Source organism: Leucoraja erinacea, chromosome 1 (genome assembly GCF_028641065.1).
Source record: "Leucoraja erinacea ecotype New England chromosome 1, Leri_hhj_1, whole genome shotgun sequence".
Taxonomy (NCBI): domain Eukaryota; kingdom Metazoa; phylum Chordata; class Chondrichthyes; order Rajiformes; family Rajidae; genus Leucoraja; species Leucoraja erinaceus.
This window is the reverse complement of record NC_073377.1, coordinates 138,063,498-138,090,855: the sequence shown is the minus strand read 5'-3', so window position 1 is coordinate 138,090,855 and position 27,358 is coordinate 138,063,498. Positions and strand designations below refer to the sequence as shown.

General features: G+C 44.1%; 1 protein-coding gene across 1 annotated transcript in view; it reads right to left on the bottom strand.

Annotated features, from left to right (window-relative positions):
- The window catches only part of pkd2 (polycystic kidney disease 2), a 72,741-nt gene that overhangs the window by 32,664 nt on the left and 12,719 nt on the right, over positions 1 to 27,358 (bottom strand). The window contains exons 3-4 of the mRNA XM_055644135.1: positions 7,612 to 7,745; positions 4,606 to 4,856 (exon numbers count right to left, since the gene is read on the bottom strand). Coding sequence (XP_055500110.1) covers positions 4,606 to 4,856; positions 7,612 to 7,745 — 385 coding nt within the window. The remainder of the gene's footprint in view (positions 1 to 4,605; positions 4,857 to 7,611; positions 7,746 to 27,358) is intronic.

The window sequence follows — 27,358 nt, the reverse complement described above, 5'->3', positions numbered from 1 at the left end:
GCACCATTTTTCTCCCGATGTTGAAGCCCCAGGCGGGCGATGTTAAGTCCCACAGCCATTTTATGCCGCGCCGGGCGATGTACGGCCCCACTCCAGGCCCAAAAGTCACAATGTTGGAGCCCCCGTCGGGCGCTGGAATGTCCCGCGGCCATTAATGCCGCGCCGGGCGATGTACGGCCCTGCTCCGGGTCGTTCCAACCCTGCGACACGGGCTGGAGAAGTCGCGTTGCGGGAGCTCCGGAAAGCGGTCTCTACCCGGACCTGCGAGCTCCTGATATCACAGTCCACCAGATCTGCAGCTGCAGCTGGAGCTTCCACGCTCCGGGGTCGGGCCGCAGCAGCGAGCCACCACCGCTCCCCACGCTCCGAGGCCAGCCATCCAGGTGTGGTCTCACTAGGGTCCTGTACAACTGCAGAAGGACCTCTTTGCTCCTATACTTCAAGCCAAAGCACCCAAGCCACCATTTGCAGCAAGTAGTACCTTTCAACTTCAAGCCAAAGCACCCAAGCCACCATTTGCAGCAAGTAGTGCCTTTCAACTTCAAGCCAAAGCACCCAAGCCACCATTTGCAGTAAGTAGTGCCTTTCAACTTCAAGCCAAAACACCCAAGCCACCATTTGCAGTACGTAGTGCCTTTCAACTTCAAGCCAAAGCACCCAAGCCACCATATGTGAAAAGAAAGAGATTAGTTAAAACAAATGTAGGTCCCTTGCAGTCAGAAACAGGTGAGTTGATCATGGGGAACAAGGATATGGCGGACCAATTGAATAACTACTTTGGTTCCGTCTTCACTAAGGAAGACATAAATAATTTGCCGGAAATAGCAGGGAACCGCGGGTCAAAGGAGTTGGAGGAATTGAGTGAAATCCAGGTTAGCCGGGAAGTGGTGTTGGGTAAATTGAATGGATTAAAGGCCGATAAATCCCCAGGGCCAGATAGGCTGCATCCCAGAGTACTTAAGGAAGTAGCTCCAGAAATAGTGGATGCATTAGTAATAATCTTTCAAAACTCTTTAGATTCTGGAGTAGTTCCTGAAGATTGGCGGGTAGCAAACGTAACCCCACTTTTTAAGAAGGGAGGGAGAGAGAAAATGGGGAATTACAGACCAGTTAGTCTAACATTGGTAGTGGGGAAACTGCTAGAGTCAGTTATTAAAGATGGGATAGCAGCACATTTGGAAAGTGGTGAAATCATTGGACAAATTCAGCATGGATTTACGAAAGGTAAATCATGTCTGACGAATCTTATAGAATTTTTCGAGGATGTAACTAGTAGCGTGGATAGGGGAGAACCAGTGGATGTGGTGTATCTGGACTTCCAGAAGGCTTTCGACAAGGTCCCACATAAGAGATTAGTATACAAACTTAAAGCACAAGGCATTGGGGGTTCAGTATTGATGTGGATAGAGAACTGGCTGGCAAACAGGAAGCAAAGAGTAGGAGTAAATGGGTCATTTTCACAATGGCAGGCAGTGACTAGTGGGGTACCGCAAGGCTCAGTGCTGGGACCCAAGCTATTTACAATATATATTAATGATCTGGATGAGGGAATTGAATGCAATATCTCCAAGTTTGCGGATGACATGAAGCTGGGGGGCAGTGTTAGCTGTGAGGAGGATGCTAGGAGACTGCAAGGTGACTTGGATAGGCTGGGTGAGTGGGCAAATGTTTGGCAGATGCAGTATAATGTGGATAAATGTGAGGTTATCCATTTTGGTGGCAAAAACGGGAAAGCAGACTATTATCTAAATGGTGGCCGATTGGGAAAGGGGGAGTTGCAGCGAGACCTGGATGTCATGGTACACCAGTCATTGAAGGTAGGCATGCAGGTGCAGCAGGCAGTAAAGAAAGCGAATGGTATGTTAGCTTTCATTGCGAAAGGATTTGAGTATAAGAGCAGGGAGGTTCTACTGCAGTTGTACAGGGTCTTGGTGAGACCACACCTGGAGTATTGCGTACAGTTTTGGTCTCCAAATCTGAGGAAGGACATTATTGCCATAGAGGGAGTGCAGAGACGGTTCACCAGACTGATTCCTGGGATGTCATGATAGACTGGATAGACTTATGATAGACTGGATAGACTTGGTTTATACTCTCTAGAATTTAGGAGATTGAGAGGGGATCTTATAGAAACTTACAAAATTCTTAAGGGGTTGGACAGGCTAGATGCAGGAAGATTGTTCCCGATGTTAGGGAAGTCCAGGACAAAGGGGTCACAGCTTAAGGATAAGGGGGAAATCCTTTAAAACCGAGATGAGAAGAACTTTTTTTCACACAGAGAGTGGTGAATCTCTGGAACTCACTGCCACAGAGGGTAGTTGAGGCCAGTTCATTGGCTATATTTAAGAGGGAGTTAGATGTGGCCCTTGTGGCTAAGGGGATCAGGGGGTATGGAGAGAAGGCAGGTACGGGATACTGAGTTGGATGATCAGCCATGATCATATTGAATGGCGGTGCAGGCTCGAAGGGCCGAATGGCCTACTCCTGCACCTAATTTCTATGTTCTATGTTCTATGTTCTATACTGAACTCCTCTTGTTATGAAGGCCAACATGCTATTCGCTTTCTTCACTGCCTGCTGTACCTGCATGCTTATTTTCATTGACTGAAGAACAAGGACCCCCATATCCTGTTGTATTTCCCCTTTTCCCAACTTGATACCATTTAGATAAAAAATCTGCCTCCCTGTTTATGCTACCAAAGTCGATAACCTCACATTTATCCACATTAAACAAAATCTGCCATGCATCTGCCCACTCACCCAACCTGCCCAAGTCACCCTGCATTCTCATAGCATCCTCCTCACAGTTCACACTGCCACTCAGCTTTGTGTCATCTCCACATTTGCTAATGTAACTTTGAATCCCATCATCTAAATCATTGATGTATATTGTAAATAGCTACGGTCCCAGCACCGAGCCTTGTGGTAACCCACTAGTCACTGCCTGCCATTTTGAAAGGGACCCGTTAATCCCTACTCTTTGTTTCCTGTCTGCCATCCAATTTTCTATCCATGTCAGCACTCTACCCCCCAATACCATGTGCCCTAAGTTTGCCCACTAATCTCCTATGTGGGACCTTATCAAATGATTTCTGAAAGTCCAGGTACACTACATCCACTGGCTCTCCTTTGTCCATTTTCCTAGTTCCAGCCTCAAAATATTCCAGAAAATTAGTCAAGCATGATTTCCCCTTCATATTCCAGAAGATTAGTCAAGCATGGTTTTCCCTTCATGAAGGAAGACGAAGGAATTGTCCCTAGACCTCCGAGATGCAATGGTAGAAGCATCTACAATTACAAAATTTAAAAGCCAGACAGCTACATAGAAGGGGAAGTTTGAAGGGATAGACACAAAGTGCTGGACTAACTCAGCGGGTCCCTGAGAAAAAGGATGGGTGGTGTTTCGGGTCGGGACCCTTCTTCAGATGCTTCTTACCGACCTGAAACGTCACCCATCCTTTTCCTCTGGAGATGCTGCCTGATCTGCTGAGTTACTCCAGCACTTTGTGTCTATCTTTGGTATAACCAGCATCTGCAGTTCCTTGATGGACACAAAAAGCTGGAGTAACTCAGTGGGACAGGCTGCATCTCTGGAGAGAAGAAACGGGTGACATTTCAGGTCGAGTCCCTTCTTCAGACTGGTTAGGGATAAGGGAAATGAGAGATATAGACTGTGATGTGGAGAGATAAAGAATAATGAATGAAAGATATGCAAAAAATATATGCAGTTTCTTGTTTCTATCAAGGTTTGAGAGGATATGGGCCTGGCGCAGGCAAGCTAGGTTAGCAAGGATGTGTTAGTCGAAGGGCCCGTTTCTGTACTGTATAGCTACAAGTCTATGAAAAGATGGTCATAGTAAAATCACTTTCTAGCACATTAGGCGTGAAATTAGGAATAAATGTTTTAGTATCGTTATCTAATGTTGACACATTCATTTTATTAAATGATAGATCTTCAAAATACTTTACAATGACTTATTGGTGTATTTTGTGGAGCTCACAGTCCCTTGGGAGGATGCTGTGCAGGAAGCCTTCGAAAGAAACTGTGATATACAGAGCTTGCAGCGGAGGCTGAACAGCGGGGCTGGAGAGCTAAGATCTGCCCGGTAAAAGTTGGATGTCGAGGATTCGTGGCAACATCTACCTTAAGACAGATGAAGGACCTGGGTATCAGCGGACCAGCCCTACGCCAGGCCATCAAAGAAATATCACGGGTGGCAGAACGGAGTAGCCAGTGGCTCTGGCTGAAGAGGAAAGACCCCATTTGGTCTCCCAAATAACCGACTAGACAGATGCAGAAGGGGGTGGTTCTGGGACGTCAGAATGCACCGCTGAGCCCACTGGAGACGTCGTGGGTTCAATCAGTGAAACATTGATGAAAGTAGGTGCCCACTTGATAACCCCAGTGACGTGTCTGCCTAGCCTTTCTCAACATCGGAGGAGCATGGGTGAGTGCAGAAGGCTCCCATCACCATCGGGAGTAAATTGATATTTGGCACTTTGGACTTTTAACATCTAGTCCTGTGTATTTGTAAATATTGATGAAATGACATTCAGTGAAGTTTAAGGAACCACGGTAGGAATTAAGTTTGAAATGATACATACGCTGTTTTATCCTTGAGACCAAACGATGCAGTGTCTTCATTTGCAACTGAATAGACGTCATAGCATTCCTTGATTTCATCTCTTAGGTCTTCATGCACTTTGCAAGACTCATTCCTTACTTTCAACTGCCTGATGCGAGGCACTCCCAAAAGCAGGTTTTCATGATAAATGAAGCTTTGGTTCATGCCTAGTGTTTTATTATTGTACCACTGGTCCCAATAAAGCCCATCCAGCAAAGGACCTTCTGTGAACTGGAAAGAGAATAATGCAAAACATTTACAAACTGGGTTAATCATGAATCGGAGTTAATACTAAATCTACCAACAAATGAGGTGCTATAACAACACTTAAACAATGTTTAATAGACATTTGGGCAGGAACATGTATAAGAAAGGTTAAAAGGGACATGGGCCAAACACAGGCAGGTGGGACTACCCTGGATGGGGTATTTTGGATCGGAATGGGAATGGTGGGCTGAAGGGCCTGTTTCCGTGCTGTATGTGCATGTCTCAAATTAAAAAATCTTCTGCAAATCCAGACAAATATGTTTACATTAAAATTAACAACCCTATAATTTCTACACCTTGAATTAACACTCTCGATTCAAACAAGTGCGTTGTTTATGCATTCAATCCAATTAGACAATAATTTAGATTGAGAGATATTTCCCTGTTGAATGAAGCTCTAAGTGCAGACACATAAATTATATCATATTCAAACAGTGTCAGCTAGATACACATGACTGAGAAAGCCTATTCCTTCCAATAGTTCACAGACAATCTGACTGTCACCGACTCAATTTAACCTAATTATATGGAATTTTTAAATGTTAGCTTTGTGTAACATGTCATTAAAACCACATTTGTGACATTCCACTTGCAGATTTTCCTATTGTAATTTCCTACATGGGTCAGAGTTATAACAGAAACTTGTCACCCGATAAACATACCCTCTCTGCCTCACATTCGCCAATCTACTTAAACTGTATCTCAGGGAAACTATTCGAACTGACGTAAAACAAAGTCAAAGAATCATGCAGCACAGAAGCAGACCCAAGTCGTCCATGCCGACCTAGATGCCCCATCTAAGCTGGGCCACTTTGCCCACATTTGATTCATCTCTCTTTAACTTTTCCTATCCACCACGCACCTGTCCAAAGTGTTGTTGTTTATGTTGTTATAGTTATAGTACCTGCCTCAACTACCTCCACTGGCAGCTCACTCCATATACCGAGCACACTCTGTGAGAAGGTTAAATGCTTTTATAATATATAAAAGATATATTATGGATTCCTGGACTAGGTTATAACTTATATTTCGTCTCAAGCAGGCCTTCTCCAGTAGATTGATGTCCAACTGATAGGATGTCTTTGATATGCAACTGCTGATTGACAAGAGACAAACTCAGACGCATCCTGTGGTAATGTGCATTGACTGTACCTCTGACCATGACTAACATCTTTGGAATGTGCATAGGTGACAAAAAAACAATATAAAATACCATGTAATTCTCTGTTCATTGAAGTGGACACGAGGAGAGTCAAGTGTCTATGTTGCTTACTTGGCTGGTGTATCCTCGCTACTTCCATCAGCCAATAATCAGTGGTTTGAATTGGTCTATCTAACCGTTTTGTGAGTTGTCAGTTTATTAAGAAGTGAACCTTTTTCACCTGTGGGGCAAAAAGGTTCATATTACATTTTTCTCTCTCATCCTAAATGCATGTCTTCTAGTTCTTGATTTGCCAACCCCGGCCAGAATGCTGTATTAACCCTATCAATTCCGCTCATGATCTTATACTCGGAGGAAACCACATGGTCACAGGGAGAACGTGCAAACTCCACTGACAAGACAACTCTGAATGCCCCAACATCATTGCTGGTTCAAAGTAATTAATCTGCATGGTCTAAATGTCTCGGATGACAGGGAACCCAGACACTCAAAGTTAGTCTGAAGACGGGCATCAACCCGAAACGTCACCTATTCCTTCTCTCCAGAGATGCTCTCTGTCCCGCTGGATTACTCCAGCATTTTGTGTCTACCTTCGATTTAAACCAGCATCTGCAGAAACTTTTTCCAATCTCTTACCTTGCCGGAGATGCGATTGTTTTCCAGATCGTATCTCTGGTCGCTCTGCAGCCTAACATCATGGAGCTGGCCGTCTTGCTCGGGACTGACTTTGAGCCCCACCGCGGGGGCGTGGACTTACCATCAGAGCAGATCCCTTGCCTGCGGATTTCAGCACCGCGGAGCTCGCAGTCTCGGGTAGAGACCGAGTCGGGAGGCTCCAACTACGCAGAAGGTTCGACTAACCCCGACTCGGGGTCCGATCACCCGGCGCGGGAGGGCTGCCACCCCCCCACCCCCGATGCAGGAGCTTGATCGCCCGATGCAGAGGGCCCGACCACCGGCTAAAGGAGCCAAGATTGTCCCGTCAACAGAAGGCTCGAGACCCCCAACCGCGGGAGAACAAAGAAGGGAAGAGATTGAACTTTTTTTTCACTCTCCATCACAGTGAGGAATGTGGAGGAGTCACTGTGGTGGATGTTGATGTTAAAATGTATTTTGGCTTGTTGCTTTTTATTGGTAATACTGTATGGCAAATCAAATTCCTCGTATGTTGCAAAACATACTTGGCTAATAAAGTATGATTATGATTACTTCCACATAATTTTATTATCCCTGAATAATCCATACATTCCAGTGTCTTGCATTCCTCCACAGCAGTTAATATCTTCCCATTTACTGGCTGTTTCCTTAATCCACTTCCTTAAATGTATTTTCTCGTGCTTATCCAGTTTAAATCCCCCTTGCCTGCTTTCTGCCCAAATGACCCGTCATCTATATTCTTCCTGCACATATCCATTTCCTTGCAGTCCGACCACTCAGTGTCAACCACACCCTCAAAGGTAGGCACATTTCTATATTATTTCCCCTACATTTAAGGCTTGTTTATTTATAGAAGTATGTTTTCTGGCAATGTTTGAGGCATCTAAACTGCAGTTGTACCTTCCAAAAATCATCCACGTTGGCGATGTTCCTGAAATTCAATATCTCATTTTCAGAAAGTGGAGTGTCGAGGAAAAGACTGGACATGACTTTGGTGTAGTAGTACATGTTGGAGCTGACCATCCCATAGGTTGCTGCAAGAGAGAAATAAAAACATGGAAGGAAACTTTGTGTTTTACTGTTAATTCGTTAACTTTCCACCTCGCACGCATTATATATCAACTTCATGAAAATGAAAAAAGACAAAAAGCTTGAAATCGAAGATAAACATAGAAAATGCTGAAACACGCAGCAGGTCCAGGAGCATTTTCAGAAAGAGAAACAGATAATAGACAATAGGTGCAGGAGTAGGCCATTTGGCCCTTCGAGCCAGCACAGCCATTCAATGTGATCATGGCTGATCATCCCCAATCAGTACCCCGTTCCTGCCTTCTCCCCATATCCCCTGACTCCGTTATTTTTAAGAGCCCTATCTAGCTCTCTCTTGAAAGTATCCAGAGAACCTGCCTCCACCGCCCTCCGAGGCAGAGAATTCCACACTCACCACTTTCTGTGAGAAATAGTATTTCCTCGTCTCCGTTCTAAATGGCTTACTCCTTATTCTTAAACTGTGGTCCCTGGTTCTGGACTCCCCCAACATCGGGAACATGTTTCCAGCCTCTAGTGTGCCCAAGCCCTTAACAATCTTATATGTTTCAATGAGATCCCCTCTTATCCTTCTAAACTCCAGAGTGCACAAGCCTAACTGCACCACTCTCTCAGTATATGGCAGTCCCGCCATCCCAGGAATTAACCTTGTAAACCTACACTGCACTCACTCAATAGCAAGAATGTCCTTCCTCAAATTAGGGGACCAAAACTGCACACAATACTCCAGGTGTGGTCTCACTAGGGTTCTGTACAACTGCAGAAGGACCCATTTGCTCCTATATTCAATTCCTCTTGTTATAAAGGCCAACATGCCATTCACTTTCTTCGCTGCCTGCAGTAACTGCATGCTTACTTTCATAGACTGATGTACAAGGACCCCCAGATCCCGTTGTACTTCCCCTTTTCCCAACTTGACGCCATTTAGATAGTAAGCTGCCTTCCTGTTTTTGCTCCCAAAGTGGATAACCTCACATTTATCTGCATTAAACTTCATCTGCCATGCATCTGCCCAGTCCCCCAACCTGTCCAAGTTAGACTGCATTCTCATAGCATCCTCCTCACAGTTCACACTGCCATCCAGCTTTGTGTCATCAGATTGAAGAGTTTTTGTCATAATGAGGAACATATTGAAATCCCTTTAACATAATGGGAAGTCTCTCACCTAAAATCGTGTTGCGTTTTTCCGCCAAATGGTCCCTGGCCTGCTGAGTGTTTCCAGCACTTTCTGCCTTTGTTTGGCTCGTCAGGTACGACTATACTAAAAATTAGGCTTGAGTTACTCTTTGGAAACGGGCCCTTTGGCCCACTGAATCCATGCCAACCAGCGATCACCCGGTACTCTAGCACAATCCTACATGCTAGGGACAAATTACGATTTACAAAAGCCAATTAACTTACAAACCTGCATATCTTTGGAGTCTGGGAGGAAACCAGAGCACCCGGAGAAAACGTACAGTCACAAAGAGAACGTATGAACTCCATACCAGGCACGTGCCGTGAGTAATTACTCAGTATAAGCACTGGGCAGTCAGTCGACCTTTAAAAATCATAAAAACCGCACAAGCGCAGAAAAATCGTAAAACCGCGCATGCGCAGATCGGTCCTGTAGGCAGCCAGTCGACTTTTAAAATATTTAAAAACCCGTGCATGCACAGATTGGTCTCCTCTGCTGTGGGCATATGCAGCACCTTGCGTTCAGTCCACGGTGCAAAAGCAGGATTTCAGCTCCCTTTATTGTCCGTTGTAAGTGAAGGCTTGAAGCAAGCGTCCACAGCACGTGAGATGAACATAGCTACGCATATTACGTGTACAGCAGATGAAAGGCACGGGAGAATTATGCCTTCCTAAGATCCATTATTAAAATAATAACCATTTCATAATAAATACTGAATTTAGTAAATTAATTGGAAATCTTTACTATTTATATTTAACAATTACGTTTTTATAATTTTAGTCAGGGTAGGCACTGCCTACCTTGCTCACTTTGACGCCACATGCCTGCTCCATACAGACAGCACCCATAGTCAGGATTGGACCCAGGCCTATAGTGCTGCAAGGCAGAAACTACTGCTGCACCACTAGGCCACCCAAATTAATGATACAAGCTTAAATGACAGATATTGCCGTGAACCAATCATAAATTGGGAGGAGAAATGGACATTTCAGCCGCTGTTATATCAGACAGTAATATCTTGGTCGATCTGATACCTCGTGCACTTCCCCTACACAATCCAGGATGGTGGCGCAGAGAGTCGAGCTGCTGCCTCACGGCTCCAGCAGGCCAGGTGCTACCCTGACCTCCAGAACTATGAGGAGTTTATATGGTCTTGCTGTGGCCGTGTGGGTTTCCCCCAGATGTACTGGTTTCCTCCCACTTTCCAAGGTTGTGTATAGGTTGGAAGGATATTTAACCACTGTAAACTGTGTGGGTGAGCTGTAGAATCTAGAGCAAGTTGATGACTACATGGAGGAAATAAAATGGGATTAATGTAAATTAGTTCTGAGTGTAAATGGCTGACTTGGATTCTGTGGGGTGAAGGATCACTTCCATTTGTGACACACTAATCTCCCAAATTGGTCAATTTAATTCCCACATGCATTTCATAACAAATGTCATTACTTTCTTTGTTAAAATCAGTGTTTATCATTAAAGTAAATGTTTTTCATAATTAATTTTATTGAATTATGCTACTTCCAGCCACAGTAACACAGAATAAATGTCTATATATATATATATATATATATATATATATATATCTATCTATATCTATCAGAGTCATACAGCACGGAAACAGGCCCTTTGGCCCAACTCTTAAATTAAGTTTTTTTAGTGTAGTTTATTATCACGAGTAACAAGGCATAACAAAAAGCATTTATTGCATGCTATCCAGTCAAAAAGACTAGACCTGATTATAATCAGGTAGTCCATAGCGTAAAGGGTATAAAGGGTACAACATTTAATACAGTTGTCACATTTGGCCCATATCCCCTAAACGTTTCCTATCCATGTACCTGACCTAGTGTATTTTAAATGTTGTACCTGCCTCACCTGCCTGCTCTGGCAGCTCATTCCAAATACTCACCACCCTGTATGAAAAAGTTGCCCCTCGGGTTCCTATTAAATCTTTTCGCTCTCACCTTAAACCTATGCCCTCTGGTTCTTTATTCCGGTACCATGGGGGAAAGACCAGGGTACATTCATGGTGCATTCACCTTATCAATTTCTCTCATGATTTTATACACCTCAATAAAATCAGCCCTTGGCCTCCTGCACTCCAAGGAATAAAGCTTGCTCAATCTCTCCCTATAGCTCAGGCACTCAAGTCCCGGTAACAAGCTCATAAATCTTCAATGCACTCTTTTCAGCTCAACAGCTTCCTTCTAATAGAAGGGAGTCCAAATTTAAACACAATACTCCAAAAGCGGCCTTGCCAATTTTGCAATGATCAAGATTGATTATTTCAATTTTGCATTCAAATTGATCAAAGACTTTTCTTGAGATTTTTTAAAGAAGTAAATGAATATTGAAAATAACCGAGCATCTGGATGAAACTGCTGAGCAAAAATACACTACGTAGGTTGAAAACTGGTCTGATACAGTGCTTAAAAAAAAAAGAGAAAAAGTTGGAATCACTGATCTATTTACTACGCTCTCCAGTGATATCTTTTTGGAGAGTAATTAGTAATGAACTCCCACTCATAGTGCAACTGCTAATTTCATAGCGAACCTCCAGTGTTTTTGTATCTATTTCACTGTAGATGTTTGGTCTGGTTTAAATCAATTGAGCCATCTGCTATTGCAGCAGGATCTTGATCAGTTAGTCCAACACGGGCAGGACCTACACTATAAATGGTAGGGCTCTGGGGAATGTTGCAGCACGGAGTGATCTTGGAATGCAGGTACATTCTACCTTGAAACTGTGTCACGGGTAGATTGGGTGGTCAAAAAGGCTTTTGGCACATTGGCCTTTATCAGACAGAGCATTGAGTATAGAAGTTGGTAGATCACACTGCAGTTATAAAAGATGTTGGTGAGGCCACATTTAGAGTATTGAGTTCCGTTTCGGTCACAATGTTATAGGACAGATGCCAAGCTAGAAAAGGTGCAGAGAAGATTTAAGAGGATGTTTCCAGGACTCGATGGCTTGAGCTATAGGGAGAGGTTGAGCAGGCGAGGACTTTATTCCTTGGAACGCAGAAGGATGAGGGTTGATCTTATAGAGGTGTACAAAAACATGTGCAGAATAGATTAGGTAAATGCACATTCTTTTACCCAGAGTTGGGGAATCGAGAACCCGAGGACATAGATTTAAGGCGAGGGGGGAAATGTAGTAGGGACCTGGGGGGTAACTTTTATCTACCTAAAGAGTGGTGGGTTATGGAATGAGCTGTCGGTGAAAACAGTTGAAGCAGGTACTATCGCAACATTTAAGAAACATTTAGACTGGTAAGTGGCTTGGATAGATTTATAGGTTTATCTATCTTCTATATATATATATATATATATATATTACTAAAACTCTCATCTTGTTTGTTTGTTTGTATGTGAGTTCGTCCTGTAAACGGTACACGATAGCGCTACAATTTTTGGCCCACCTTATTGAACATTGGCCTGAGGTGTGCAATAGCCAAGTTTCGTGCACTTGCCCTGCCCGTCAGCTGAGTTCAACATCACAATGGGATCCAAAATCTCATTTAAAATTTTTTTAAAATGTAAAAATTTTCATTAACATTGATTTTACTCTGAAAAAAAAAACTCCATGATTGGCTCCGACCTACCCCTCGACGCCCGATTGGTCTGGGCCCCAAGTTGGAGTGCCACTGCCGCAGCCCCCCCCCCCCCCCCCCCCCCCCCCCCCCCCCGGGGTCGATTATTTGACTCAGACCTCCCCCGCGATGCCCGTTTGGTCCGGATCCCACATGGGGATTTTCATTGTGGGGGGGGGAGATAGGGGGGAGCAGGAGGATATAGAGGGAGAGGAGGGGGGGGTAGGGAGGGAGAGGGAGGGGAGAGTGGGGGGAGGAGGGGATGGAGAGTGGGGAGGGGGGGGTGGATAGAGGGATTGGTGGGACAGAGGGGGAGGTGAGGAGGTAGAGTGGGGGGTTGGGATAGGGGGGAGGTGAGGAGTGGGGGAGCGGGAAGGGAGATAGAGGGAGAAGAGGTGGGTAGAGAGGGGAGAGGAGTTATGGAGCGAGGGAGGGAGTGTAGCGGAAAGGAGAGGTGTGGGAGGGATTGGAGAAGGGAGGGGGAGGAGAGGGGAAAGAAGAGGGAGGGTGAAGAGGAGGGAGAGGGAGTGCTGGGGGATGAGGGGGAATGGAGGAAGACGGGTAGGAAGAGGGATTGTCGGAGGGGAGGAGGAAGAGGGGGGAGGGAGGTGGTGAGGGGAGGAAGCAGGAGGGTTGGTGGAGGATGGGGAGAGGGAGGATAATTAAGATGGGGAATAGGGGACTGAACGGGGAGAGTGAGTTTCGTTCACATTTATATTTTACAGGTTATTGCCATTTTGAACTTTAAAAATATCGCAGTCGCGCTCCCACTTGCCGGCCGCGCCCGTGCAGTTGGGGGAGGGGGGGGTTGTCGTGACTCAGGTCACAACTGGGATCCCTGGCGTCACAACGGGAACCCATCAGTCGCACTGCGCAGTTTGGTGGAATACTGTGTTGGGGGGACGGGGCCCATCGCGTCCCACTTGGTCTAGTAAACCTATAAACCTAAGGATATGGGCCAAATGCAGGCAGGTGCAACTAATGTAGTTGGGGCATGTTGGTTGCAGGTTGGATCGAAGGGCCTGCTTCCACGCTGTACGACTCGATGAGCCTATGTTAAACAAGGCTGCGTATATATTTCAAATACAGTTCACACAACCATTGGGGCATCATGTGAAGCCGCCCTGCACTATGGAGCAAGAGGGGTGCTTGGTGGTACTGGGGGCGATTTAAAGCTTTAAATTACTTCTGATTACTTATAAGCGTCGGCACAGTAGTAGAATTGCTGTCTTACCAGAGACCCAGGTTCAATCCTGACTACAGGTGCTATACATACCGAGTGTGTACGTTCTCCCCGTGACCTGCATGGGTTTTCTCCAGGTACTCAAGTTTCCACCCACATTACAAAGACACGCAAATTTGTAGGTTAATTACTTCTGTAAATTGTCCCTGGTGTGTAAGATAGAAAGAACTAGTGCATGGGCGATCATTGGTCGGCGCGGACTCTGTGGGCCGAAGGGACTGTTTCCACGCTGTATCTCTAAAATAGACTAAATGAAGACTAGCAATATCTCTTTCACTAAAAGAAGCAAATTCTTGTACAAATTAACAGAGATTCAGAGATGATTCTTTCTTAGTGAGAAACACAACCAGTAGATCAAAAGCCAGTTTAAAAATGTTTCCAGTTAATTTACGTCTCCGAGTTCGAGATTTGCATGTAAAGGCAGCCTGTTATATTCCCGTCTCAGCAAAACATACATGAGATGCAGTGGTTTAAAACTATATATACACTCCAGTCACCAAGTTCGTAAATAGAGTGGTCTCAATTCATCCAGAACTTACACTAAACATCCAAAATCTATCCCTGCCTCCACACCGCCCCCTAGCTACTCCCCATCGTTTGTATTTAGAACATAGAACTCTACAGTACAGGAACAGGCCTATCATCGCACAATGTCTGTGCCAAACATGATGCCAGGCTCAATTAACCACCCCCTCCCCAGGTACTTTCCCCTGCAACCGCAGGAGATGCAACACCTGTGCTTTTACCTCCCCCCCCCTCCCCCTCTACAAGTCCAAGGACCCCAACAGTCTATTCAGGCGAGGCAGATGTTCACTTGCACCTCCTCCAACCTCGTCTACTGAATCCGCTGTTCCAGGTGTCAACTCCTGTATATCGGCGAGACCAAGCGCAGGCTCGGTGATCGTTTCGCTGAACACCTCCGCTCAGTCCGCCTAAACCCACCTGATCTCCCAGTTGCTCAGCACTTTAATGCCCCTGTCCCACTTAGGAAACCTGAACGGAAACCTCTGGAGACTTTGCACCCCACCCAAGGTTTCCGTGCGGTTCCCAGAGGTTCCCGTCAGTCTCCCTACCTGCTTCCACTACCTGCAACCTCCAGCAACCACCTGCAACCTCCGGGAATCGCACGGAAACCATGGGTGGGGCGCAAAGTCTCCAGAGGTTTACGTTCAGGTTTCCTATGTGGGACAGGGGCATAACTCTCCTTCCCATTCTTAATCTGTTCTTTTTGTCCTGGGCCACCACCCCACCTCCATTGTCAGAGTGAGGCCCAGCGCAAATTGGAGGAACAGCACCTCATATTTTGCTTGGGCAGCTTACACCCCAGCAGTATGAACATTGACTTCTCTAACTTCAAGTAGCCCTTGCTTTCCCTCTCTCTCCATCCCCATCCAAGTTCCCCCACCAGTCTTACTGTCTCCGACTACATTCTATCTCTGTCCCGCCAACTCCCCTAACATCAGTCCGAGAAAGGGTCTCGACCCGAAACGTCACCCATTCCTTCTATTCCGGGATGCTGCCTGTCCCATTGAGTTACTCCAGCATTTTGTGTCGATCTACAATTAATCCCATCTGCCTTCATGCATGATCCATACCCCACCATTCCCTACATATCCATGCCCATCCAAAATCCTTTTAAACATCACTAATGTATCCACCTCCACCACCACCCCCAGCAGCACATTCCAGGCACCCATCACTCAGTGCAAAAAATATTGTTCAGCACATCTCCTTTAAACTTTGACCCTCTCACCTTAAAGCTATATCCTCTCGTGTTTGACAATTCCACCCCAAGAAAAAAGTTCTAACTGGCTAAGAGGAAAGAGGGAAGATTTAAGCAACCTCCTTTCGCCGTATCTAGAACCTTTGCCAAGTTAGCTATAGAATCTGATATAATTACAACTTTTAAAAGAAATATGATATGGATAGGAAGGCTTAAAGGGCTATGCGCCAAATACAGGAAAATGGGACTTGCTCGGTATGCTAAATCAACGTTGACAAGGACAAGATGGGCCGCTGGACCTTTTTCCATGCTGTATCCAAATTACATGGTAAAACTCCTACAGAAAAATGTTTTTATCCCTCCCTTTGTGTAAACCTGTCTGTAAGTACCAGCCACAATTTACAATCTCCGTGCAATATTCAGTGATAGAAATTTACACATCGTAGGGCATCTCAGTCAAGCAGAGATTATTCACTTGAAGGGGTTAATACATTTTATTTAACAAAATATTAAGAAATTAATCCTCCAGTCATTTTATAACAGGAATTTGAGAAGTAGAAACTTTGAAAATAGTCTCTAGCTCTTTACTAACAACAGTGTATATTTTACTAGACTAAGTGGGACCCGTTGGGTTCCAGCATCACACGGGAGGGCTGGTCCCTCAACGCAATATTCTACCTCTCCACCAATTCCAATATTGCCGGCCAGTGGGGGGTGGGGGGCTTTCTGGTGCGCTAGTATGGGTGTTGTGGGCTGAAGGGACTGGTTTCCAGAGGGCTAGTAGGGACATGGTGGCCCGAATGGATTCTTGGGCTTGTGGCTCAGTCACTCAAGCCTGTCGTGCTGGCAGCTCACTCACTCACAGCTGGTGGACTGGCAGTTGACTCACAGCTATTCCTTGAAATTCCATTTCAAGCAGGGTGCAAGGTCACCAAATTCAAATGCAGTTTCTTACCACTTCAAGCAGGGTGCAAGGCCACCACATTCAAGTCCGGTTTCATACCATTTCTAGCAGGGTGCAAGGCCACTAAAGACAGCGAGTCGTGTTCTCTCCCTCCTCCATCTTGCAGAGAATGAGCCACGCGCACACTTCTGGGTTTTATAGTCCCTCTCCCTTCAAGAGCAGTGGCCTTCATGGCATGATTGACAGGAGAGAGAATCTCAACATTTTTGAAACACTAGTAACGCTTTTATTTTTCATCGATGGGAAAAATCTTTGTCACCTGATGAGCGGAGCGGGATGGCCAATAATCATAGCTGTACGTGGTAGCGTTTTTCCTAAAATCAATAAAATGCAAACAGGAAGTGGTCAAGAATAGACATTTAATTATAAGGCAACTTTAGCATTTTCAAACCAACTTTTCAATTAGGCAAGGCAACCTTTGCATTCTCAAGCCAACTTTTCAATTAGGCAAGGCATTCTCAAATCAACTCTTCAATTAGGCAAAGCATTCTCAAACCAACTTTTCAGTTAGGCAAGGCAACTTTAGCATTTCAAACCAACTTTTCAATTAGGCAAGGCATTCTCAAATCAACTTTTCAATTAGACAAGGCAACTTTAATTTGGCATGGCAACTTTAATTAGGCAAGGCAACTTTAATTAGGCAAGGCAACTTTAATTAGGCACACAGCTTTAGCAGTTTCCTGAAAGGCAACACAGCTTTAGCATTTCCAAACCAAAGGCAACACAGCTTTAGCATTTCCAAACCAACGGCAACACAGCTTTAGCATTTCCAAACCAAAGGCAACACAGCTTTAGCATTTCCAAACCAAAGGCAACATAGCTTTAGCATTTCCAAACAATATTTTCAAACCACATTAAGGGCACTGACAGGTCAGTAAAACCACTCACAGTTTAGTAGTCATGTGTTCAGTGTTATTCACTGCTCAAACTGAGAGACGTGAACCTCTCGCTCCCCCATCTTGCAGAGACTGACTGATTGAGGCACAACACTTCCGGGTTTTATAGCCCCGCCGGAAGGGGCGTGGCCTTCAAGAGAGAGAATTACAATTTTTTTTTAAACACTAATAACTCTTTTATTTTTTATCGATGGGAAAAATCCTCTAGGCCTGCGCAACGGAAGGGGACTCTAAGTAAGATGGCTAAAAATCACAGCCATAAGTGGCAGTGTTTTTTATAAAATCAATATACAGAACAACAGGTAGTGGTCAAGATCAGACTTTTAGTAATATAGATATGAGAAAGCATTGTTTTACTCTCTAGCTCTCTATTAACAACAATGTATATTTTATGAGAAAGCATTATTTTAAAGAAGAAGCTCGGTGCCTAATCTGTTATATCTAACTATTTTACGCAACCCATTTCTAGAATCAAGGGCAGGGCACATAACTCCAGATAATAATGAATCTATGCTAACCTTGACACAAATTGGAGTTGACTGTCCTTCATTGTCTAAAAATGGTCAAGAAACTAAAATGAATGCATACAGTAGAAACATGTGCAAATGCCCAAGCCAAGTTTGGAAAATACTGCTGACATTGCAAAGTTTACTAATAAATTGTTATTGGCTTATCTTAATATGGGTCTAGCCTTCCTTATTTCCTGAAAGGCTACGGAATTTTTCAATCATGCTATATCAGACTTGTTAAGTGTGTTTATTGACAAGAAATGACTATAACTGTACTAACTTTTCTTTGTTCGGGGAGTGTGCGACAGGGAAGCGAAGGTACTTCGCTTCCAGCACACTCCCGCTAGCGAATAAAATAATCTTGCCTTACTTGGTGTTTAACTTGTCTGTGATAAGTAATCGAACTGCAACACACTGATCATCAGGTTTCCATTAATGGCCAGAAGCACAACTGCATCCGATGTTATGGGAAATAGGGCGTTGGAGAAGGTGTTTTGACAAGAACTTTAACTGGCAACCGTCCCTTAAACCCTGGAGCAGGAGATGGGTTGGGGAGGGGGAAATCAGGATCTCTGGGAAAGTAAATGTATCGTTTTGTGTTCGATTAATGTTTGCATATATATGTTTATTATACTAATGTCTACAAATTACATCAGACATTCAAAAGTTCATTGCTCACACTGTTTGCCATGTCTACATATAAAAATACTTTAAGCCTGAAACAGAAAACTCAGCATATAACCAAAAATAGAAATAATAACTAAAAAAAGAATAATTCTCAATCTATTTTTCTAGTGTCCACAAATAATTCAAAGATGCACCAAAAACTTATAACCAAAAATGTTTGTCACCAAATACCTTGCTTGTATTATATTTTAGAATTCAATTTGTTTTTTTTCTCTCTCTTTTGGAAAGGGCAAATCATTCTTGAATTCTCACAGGATTCTCATAACAGTTGTGGATGAAAGCTGGCCATAGAATGCAAAAGCCAAATATGAATGGCAGCTCTTAGTTATGGAGGTTTAACTGTACAGTTAAAACTAGGTACGTGAAAGATGCAGGGTAGGAGAAGCCCATATCCTTCTTTCCTTATGTACCCATGCATTCCTCTCCTCCTCTGACAGCTCATTCCCATATCTTCTTTGTGTAAACCTCCATAAGATCCCCCCACCCTCATATCCTCTCTTGATTGCTCCACTCTGGGTAAATAGAATTCTAGCATTCCTCCCGATCTTATACACTCCATAAGATCACCTCTCCTCTTGTGCTATAGAATTCTCCGACCAACCTTCCCTATAGCTCCTTCGAATCCTGGCAACATTCTCTTTTTGTTTCTGCACCCTTTCAAACCTAAATGAACATATGCAAGCACAATTCAATTGGTGCATTTAATCATACAATCCTGAATGCATGGAGTAACAAAACAGAACTGCATAACACCAGCATCTTTAGCCCACCTTGTCCATGCTAACCAAGTTGGCATATTGGGCTATTCCTACTTGCCTGCATTTCCCATTTGGCTGCTTTTGGTCCAAAGATCTCTAAAACATTTCTATCCATATCTGTACAATTGTATTTTTTTAATGTCGAATTGTATCCATTGTATTCACTTCAATAGCTTCCTCTGACATCTTTTTTTTAGTTACAGACTCAGTTCTCAGAGTTAGTTCTCAGAGTGAAAAAGTGACCCCTAAAATTCCTCAAATCCATATATATCCGGGGGAGGGGAAATCCACCAGCAATGCGGTGCCCAGACCGCAGAGGTCCCCAAGATATGGGGTGAATCGACCCAAGTGGTCCGTCCTGGTGCCGGGAGGGTTCCCTTCCGGTAAAATGAATAATGTGGAGGTTGACCAGGATGGAGCCTTATTGAGAGGCGGCTCAAGATAGATACACCTTAACATTAGGAGTTGTGTCAGTGCGGGACTATGGGAAAGTCTGCGCCAGCAGCAGGGCTTCTTAAAGGGAATGCTGAGTCTATGGCAGTGCCGGCCTATTGCTCTAGGCCGCGCCAGTAGCCGCTTGTAATAGGGCTGCTTAAATGTATGGCAGCAGCACCTGTAGAAGGGCTGCATGATGTCTCCCTCATGGAGGAGGTGAGCTTACCGGGGCATTTTCTGCCCTGAAGGGTGGGCCAGTTGGAGAGGCCTTGTAGTAGGGCTGCTTAATGTCTCCCTTATGGAAGAGGAGAACATGCCGGGTCAGTGTAAATCCGATGCCGAGGCTGAGGGCATAGCGTGGAGCATACCTCAAGGGATGAAGGGCACATGTCAGAGGTACGATTCCAGGCAGCAAGGTTGCCATCCCAACACAATGCAGTGAACACCGCTATCAGGGGACGTTAGAGCCACCCACCGAATCTTCTATTCAGGTAACACCTATTCCACAGGCAAAACCTGAAGGACGAAGCATAAACTGTTGGACCAATTAGGCTAACGACGAGTAAGGATTCATAGTTTAGGGGATAACGCACCCCACGGCTTCATTGGCAGTAAGCGGTTCACTCTACAACTAAGTGGTTCACTCTACAACAGAGTTACTCTACAACTAAGTGACCACAAACAAGTTGGTAAGATATACAATTGGCTGTGCAATTCACAAATGATTGAGACATTGTCATCTTCTCAGAGGCATTTTAACCAGGTAAACTGGACATTACTAGTAATCCATGAAGGTTGGAATTTGGCCAGAAGAGTGTTGAGCCCGGTCCAGTATTTTAGCCAGGTTTGCCTTCGAGTCAGGCTTAGAGATATGGGGAATTGTCTTTCAAGGCAAGGTCAGAATTATGGCAAGAGTTGTCTTGGGCCCTGTGAGAATTATCGGAACCGGGCCAGAGTTGCCGTTCAGGGCAGACACGAAATTATGGCAGGCGTGGCCTGTTCATTATGAAGAAGGGGGATCAAACTGATTTCATAAGGTTTTCCATGTACAATGATCATCAGAGATATTTGAAGGCATTGATATGATGAGGCAATTTAACAGTATTATAACAATAAATAATTCAAAGGACTTCTCGGAGTTCAAAAAAACACTCGTGATGTATTGTCTGGATTATATTTTGACGCTGTATTTGGCTAAAATCCACTGTTTCAGTCTCAAGCTACTTGAGAAATTGTTCTCTCCTATCCAGTTAGATTAGGCTGTTATCAAATGGATAGTTGGCCTGTCACTCCGTCCTGGTCAACAGATTGGAGTCAATAGAAACCTGGAACAGCCTTGTTGTTATGAAGCAGGTTCTATTCATTAGACTAACTGGCAATGTAATAGATGTGATGCAGCTGGGCAAGTGGGAGAATTGACAGCATGCTTAATGGCAAACTATAAGGGCCATGAAGGTTGTTGATAACACATCTTTGCTATTACCAGCTGAAGCTACTATGATGGACAAACATTATTCAGCATTGCTCCAGTAGTTGATCAATAAATATGTCATTATATTGAAAAATGATGCTATGGCCTAAGGTGGGAAAATGTGAATGTCATCTCTAGTTGGAGGTGCAGGAGATTTGCATGAGTTATTAACTCTTCAGTTATTGGTATCAACTATCTATAGACCCCATGTGCATTTTGTGGGTTAAAGAGTGATTGAGCGAATATGTATAGCTGCATGTTCAACTTCATATTGATACACTGTGATGTGGCATATGATAAGCACGAGGGTGCAATCAAGTAAAAGATAGTGTAATAGGTACACAATCTCATTTGCCACTGGAGTATCATTAAGTACAGATCAATGACAACACAGAATGGGTGCTAGACCACACAGTATGTATGAAATCCTGAGTCAATGCAACATTGAATATAGATACATCGACGACTGCTTTGGTGCCACCTCCTGCACCCGCACACAACTGACTGACTTCATCCACTTCACCACTAACTTCCATCCGGCACTCAAATACACCTGGACCATTTCCGACACTTCCCTACCATTCCTTGACCTCACTATCTCCATTGCAGGTGATAGACTTCTGACCGACATACACTATAAACCCACTGACTCCCATGGCTATCTGGACTACACTTCTTCCCACCCTGCTTCCTGTAAGGACTCCATCCCCTACTCCCAATTCCTCTGTCTACGCCGCATCTGCTCCACGGATGAGGCGTTCCACACCAGGACATCTGAAATGTCCTCATTATTCAGGGAACGGGGGTTCCCCTCCTCCACCATAAATGAGGCTCGCACCAGGGTCTCTTCCATACCCCGCAACACTGCTCTCTCTCCCCATCCCCCCACTCGCTACAAGGGCCGAGTCCCCCTAGTCCTCACCTTTCACCCCACCAGCCGTCACATACAAAAAGTAATCCTCCGTCAGTTTCGCCACTTCCAACGTGACCCCACCACTCGCCACATCTTCCCATCTCCCCCCATATCTGCCTTCCGCAAAGACCGCTCCCTCCATAACTCCCTTGTCAATTCTTCCCTTCCCTCTCGTACCAACCCCTCCCCAGGCACTTTCCCTTGCAACCGCAAGAGATGCAACACTTGTCCCTTTACCTCCTCCCTCAACTCCGTTCAAGGACCCAAGCAATCGTTCCAGGTGCGACAGAGGTTTACCTGCATCTCTTCCAACCTCATCTATTGCATCCGCTGCTCTAGATGTCAGCAGATCTATATCGGTGAGACCAAGCGGAGGTTGGGCGATCGTTTCGCCGAACACCTCCACTCGGTCCGCAATAACCAAGCTGACCTCCCGGTGGCTCAGCACTTCAACTCCCCCTCCCACTCCGTCTCCGACCTCTCTCTCCTGGGTCTCCTCCATGACCACAGCGAGCAGCACCGGAAATTGGAGGAACAGCACCTCATATTCCGTTTGGGGAGTTTGCATCCTGGGGGCATGAACATCGAATTCTCCCAATTTTGTTAGTCCTTGCTGTCTCCTCCCCTTCCTCAGTCCCCCTGCTGTCTCCTCCCATCCCCCAGCCTTCAGGCTCCTCCTCCTTTTTCCTTTCTTGTCCCCGCCCACCCCCGCCCCCGATCAGTCTGAAGAAGGGTTTCGGCCCGAAACGTTGCCTATTTCCTTCGCTCCATAGATGCTGCTGCACCCGCTGAGTTTCTCCAGCTTTTTTGTGTACCTTCGATTCTCCAGCATCTGCAGTTCCTTCTTAAACATTGAATATAGATAGTGTTTAAGAAGGAACTGCAGATGCTGGAGAATCGAAGGTTACACAAAAAAGCTGGAGAAACTCAGCGGGTGCAGCAGCATCTATGGAGCGAAGGAAATAGGCAACGAGTCTGAAGAAGGGTTTCGGTCCGAAACGTTGCCTATTTCCTTCGCTCCATAGATGCTGAGTTTCTCCAGCTTTTTTGTGTAACCATTGAATATAGATATGTTGTTTTCATGCTAAATCAAAAGTTGCAAAAATGTGTGGCATAACAATGGCGAAAGATACATTCTCGCTACAAGCATGAGGAATGGTCTTTATGTCTTCCTCCATTTTGATTTATGAGTCGGGTCTTGAAATAAAGTCATCAAAAGCCCGCTTTAGGTTCCAGCTGTGGAATTGGCCTATGCAGTTTGATTCCTGATTTGTCGGGAATAATAATAATGCAACCTTATATGGTTATTTTAAAAGTAACTTGCTGGTTCAGCCTGTGGCTCGGGAAATCAGCCGTTGCATGATAAAATCAATTTATGTTCTACAGATTCTCAATAGACTGCTTACGGCTGGGGTTGTCACACCTAATTTTGTATGTATTCACTGTGCTGGAATGGTACCAAAAAGCAGTACTTTATTGATTCAGGAGATGGGAAGCGTTTGATTAATGCTCAGGTTACATTTAAAATGGTACAGATTCTGAGCTATTGCAGTTCATTTAAATGGTCTTTGACAATATTGAGTTGTAGGGTCATTAACTGTGCCAAGGTGCTTTCCATCAGACTTACTGCAGCTAACGAGGGCCACGTTGTTGGGTTCACCTTGGATATCGAGTTAGTAAAGGATATCTGTTACACAGGTTTCCCAGGACAAGTACAATGCAGTATGGGAGGTTGACATTGTGTTAACACTATTTCACCAGGGAGTTCCAGCTACATTCTTAGCTTTGATCGGTAGGTAGTTATCCACCTGGCGCTGGTTAGCTCAACAGGTCACTCGCTACATTATTGTGACAGGAGAGAATGATTACATCTGCAAAAATATGCATAGTATTTTATGCTATTATTAATTTAGGCAGAGCAGTAGGGGTGTCAGGTCTCAAAATACTTCAAGACATACCCAGGGACCTTTCGTTATGTTGGGACACACACATACAACAATATGTCAAGGTCACCAAGAGCCTTTGAGACTCTGAGCTAACTATGATTGTTAGTTACAAAGACATTATAAGAACCTATCTGCTCAGATCTTGCCAGGTGTTAAAACGGAGTTGAGTTTGCAGGAGTAGATACTGATCCGGATCTCACTCCACTAGGGCTGCTATACAAGCAGCAGCAAGGGTTAATTACGTTCTGCTGGACCACATCCTAACGGCTGTAGCGTGGTCAAGCAAACACATTTTCAAACATGTTATAATAACCCGTTGCCAGACCAGGGGTATTTCTCAATTTATTTTATGTTCTGTTATAGATTCCATCCGGATGAGAGATGTGACTATTGTTATTGATTATTTAACAGCATCAGCATGTTTAAATCTATGTCATGGCTGTATGCATTATGAATGTTTTCCCACATTTGTCAATGGGGCAGTTGTGGTTGTGTAGACTTGTTTCTCACTGCATGAAATCACAGAGCTTTGAAATCTTCACGTAGTCACTCACGTGACTCTGAAGTAAAATAGTAAGATTAAACGAGAACTCACCAGTTTGAAGTTTGATTTTTATTTTATGAGGAGTTACGATGAGGGATTACGTGCCCTCCGCTCCCAGCCCTCATTAAGATCATCTGGTAGTTCTAGTCTTCTTTCATCTTACTATCATACTTCAGTCACTATTATCTGTGATTTCACACCGCTGCTTTGAAGATTGACGCACGTGCGGCTGAACAAAGCTTCTTCACATTATCCCTCATCGTAACTCCTCATAAAATAAAGATCAAACTTCAAACTGGTAAGTTCTCGTTTAATCATACTATTTTGTCTCATTCAGGAAATAAAGGCAGATAAAACTCATGTGAAATAACCAAGGATTCTATAGATTTTTGCACAAATCAGAGTTTTAGATTTAACAGCAAGCTTCCCTGAAAATGTGTGACAAGAATTTGCAGTGTTAAAAATTAACAAGTGGGACTCAACTGAAGATATGAAATAAACCCAAGGCTTGTCAAAGAGCTTCAAAATAAAATACTTCAAAGCTGCAATATATCCCGCACGTTCATAAATAAACTAATTTCAACTCCAGAATGTCAAAGCCGCCACAGCCAGACATAAAAACAGCTTTTTTTACCACGAGCAGTAGCTCTACTCAACAGCCAAAAGTCTGTAGCCTTCTTTTGCTCTGGTATTTTATTTTTTTCTTCGCATGTTTAAATTATGATGTTTTATTTTTAATTGTCTACTGTATATCGCGTTGTTATCCCTGCGAGCATAGCATCAAGGCAAATTCCTTTTATGTGTACATACTTGGCTAATAAATTTATTCAATTAAATTCAAAAAGTGTTGAGATCTGGAATAAATTGTGAAATTATGATGTAACTTTCAAAAGGGAATAGGATCTCCCTTTTGAAACGGATAGGTAGAGATACCAATGTAGTAGAACAAAACCACAGCTCTTTCAAAGTCATCACAGGAACAAAGAGATCTTTTTAATTCCGTAATTGTACATAGTTGGTGCCAAATCTGTGCTTATGTCAGATGCCTGAAAAAGTGCCTTTGACAGCTGCTAACTTCACCCTCATTTATCTAACAGATTATTTGTACCAAATTACAGATTTTCTAAATCCAGACTTTCTAACTTTCGCAAAACCTGTCTTTTTACAAATGTACCTGTTGTTGCTCGTCTACAGCAGCTTAGATGTGTTCTATCCATTACAATTATCCTTGGATATCTAAAGATTCCTCGTATTGGAAAGAACTGCAGATGCTGGTTTAAATCAAGGGTAGACACAAAATGCTGGAGTAACTCAGCGGGACAGGCAGCATCTCTGGAGAGGAATGGGTGACATTTCCGGGTTGAGACATCAGTCTGGAAAAGGGTCTCGACCCGAATCGTCACCCATTCCTTCTATCAAGGGATGCTGCCTATCCCGCTGAGTTACTCCAGGATATTGTGTCTGCCGAAAGTGCCTCGGCCCAACGAGTCCGCATAGACTACCCGCGCACTAATTCTATCCTACACACTAGGGATAATTTACAGGTCAATTAACCTACAAACATGCACGTCTTTGCAATATGAGGGGAAACCTGAGCACCCAGAGAAAACCCACGCAGTCACATGGAGAACTTGCAAACTCAGTACAGACAGCACCAGTAGTCAGGGTCAAACAAATTGTTTTAATCAATATACTATAACATCATAAAAAAAAACATTTGAACAAATAAATTGATAGGAAATGTTTAGAGCAAAATGGGGCAAATGCAGGCACATGGGACTAGTGTAAATAGGGCATCTTGGTTGACTTGGGAGAGTTGGGCCGAATGGCCAGTTTCCGTGCTATATGACTCAATTACGTTATACAAGACGACAAGCATCCAGCAGGAGAATCTCATGCTAAAGCAACAGAAAAGGTCTCTGCTTTAGCGAAGAATGACTGGCCAAAAATAGATCAGTACTAGATTCATGAACATCTTGTGAGCTTCACAGTGAAGACACAAGATCATTCACAGGCCTCAATGCCACATTCAGTATAATGGTGAACATTTGCCAGCATGCAACATTTGTAAACGACACGACAGTTGGTGGTATTGTGGATAGCAGAGAAAGGTGTCTAAGAAGACAGCAGGACATAGATCACAAAGAATATTGAATGGAGAGTTGACAGCTGGAATTCAATCTCAACACGCATGAGATAATGTATTTTGTGAAGTCAAACAGGGGTAGGACAGAGTAAATTGTAGAGCGCTGAGATATGTCGATAAACAGAAGTACCTTGGGGTTCAAGTCTGCGATTCCCTGGAAGTAGCTACGCAGGTAGGCGAGTAGTGAAAGCAGCATAGGCATGCTTGCCTTCATAGGTTTGGCCCTAGAATATAGAGGTTGAGATGCTATGTTGCAACTTTACATGGCACAAGGTAAACTACACATGGGAGTATTATGTGCAGTTATGGTTGCCACACCATAGGAAGAACAGGATTGTGCTGTAGAGAATGCTGAGGAGATGCACCAACATGTTGCTTTGATTGGAGGACATGAGACAGTGAGAGTTTGGATAAGCTGGGTTTGTTTGCTCTGGAGCAAAGAAAGTCATGGAGTGACCTGATAGAGGTATATAAAATTATGGCACAAATAGGATGGATAGTAGGAATCTTAACTGCATTGCGGGCCTAAGAAAAAACAAGCATAGATTTAAGGTGAGATTTTTAAAGGGAATGCGAGCAGTGTTTTTTTTTTTTT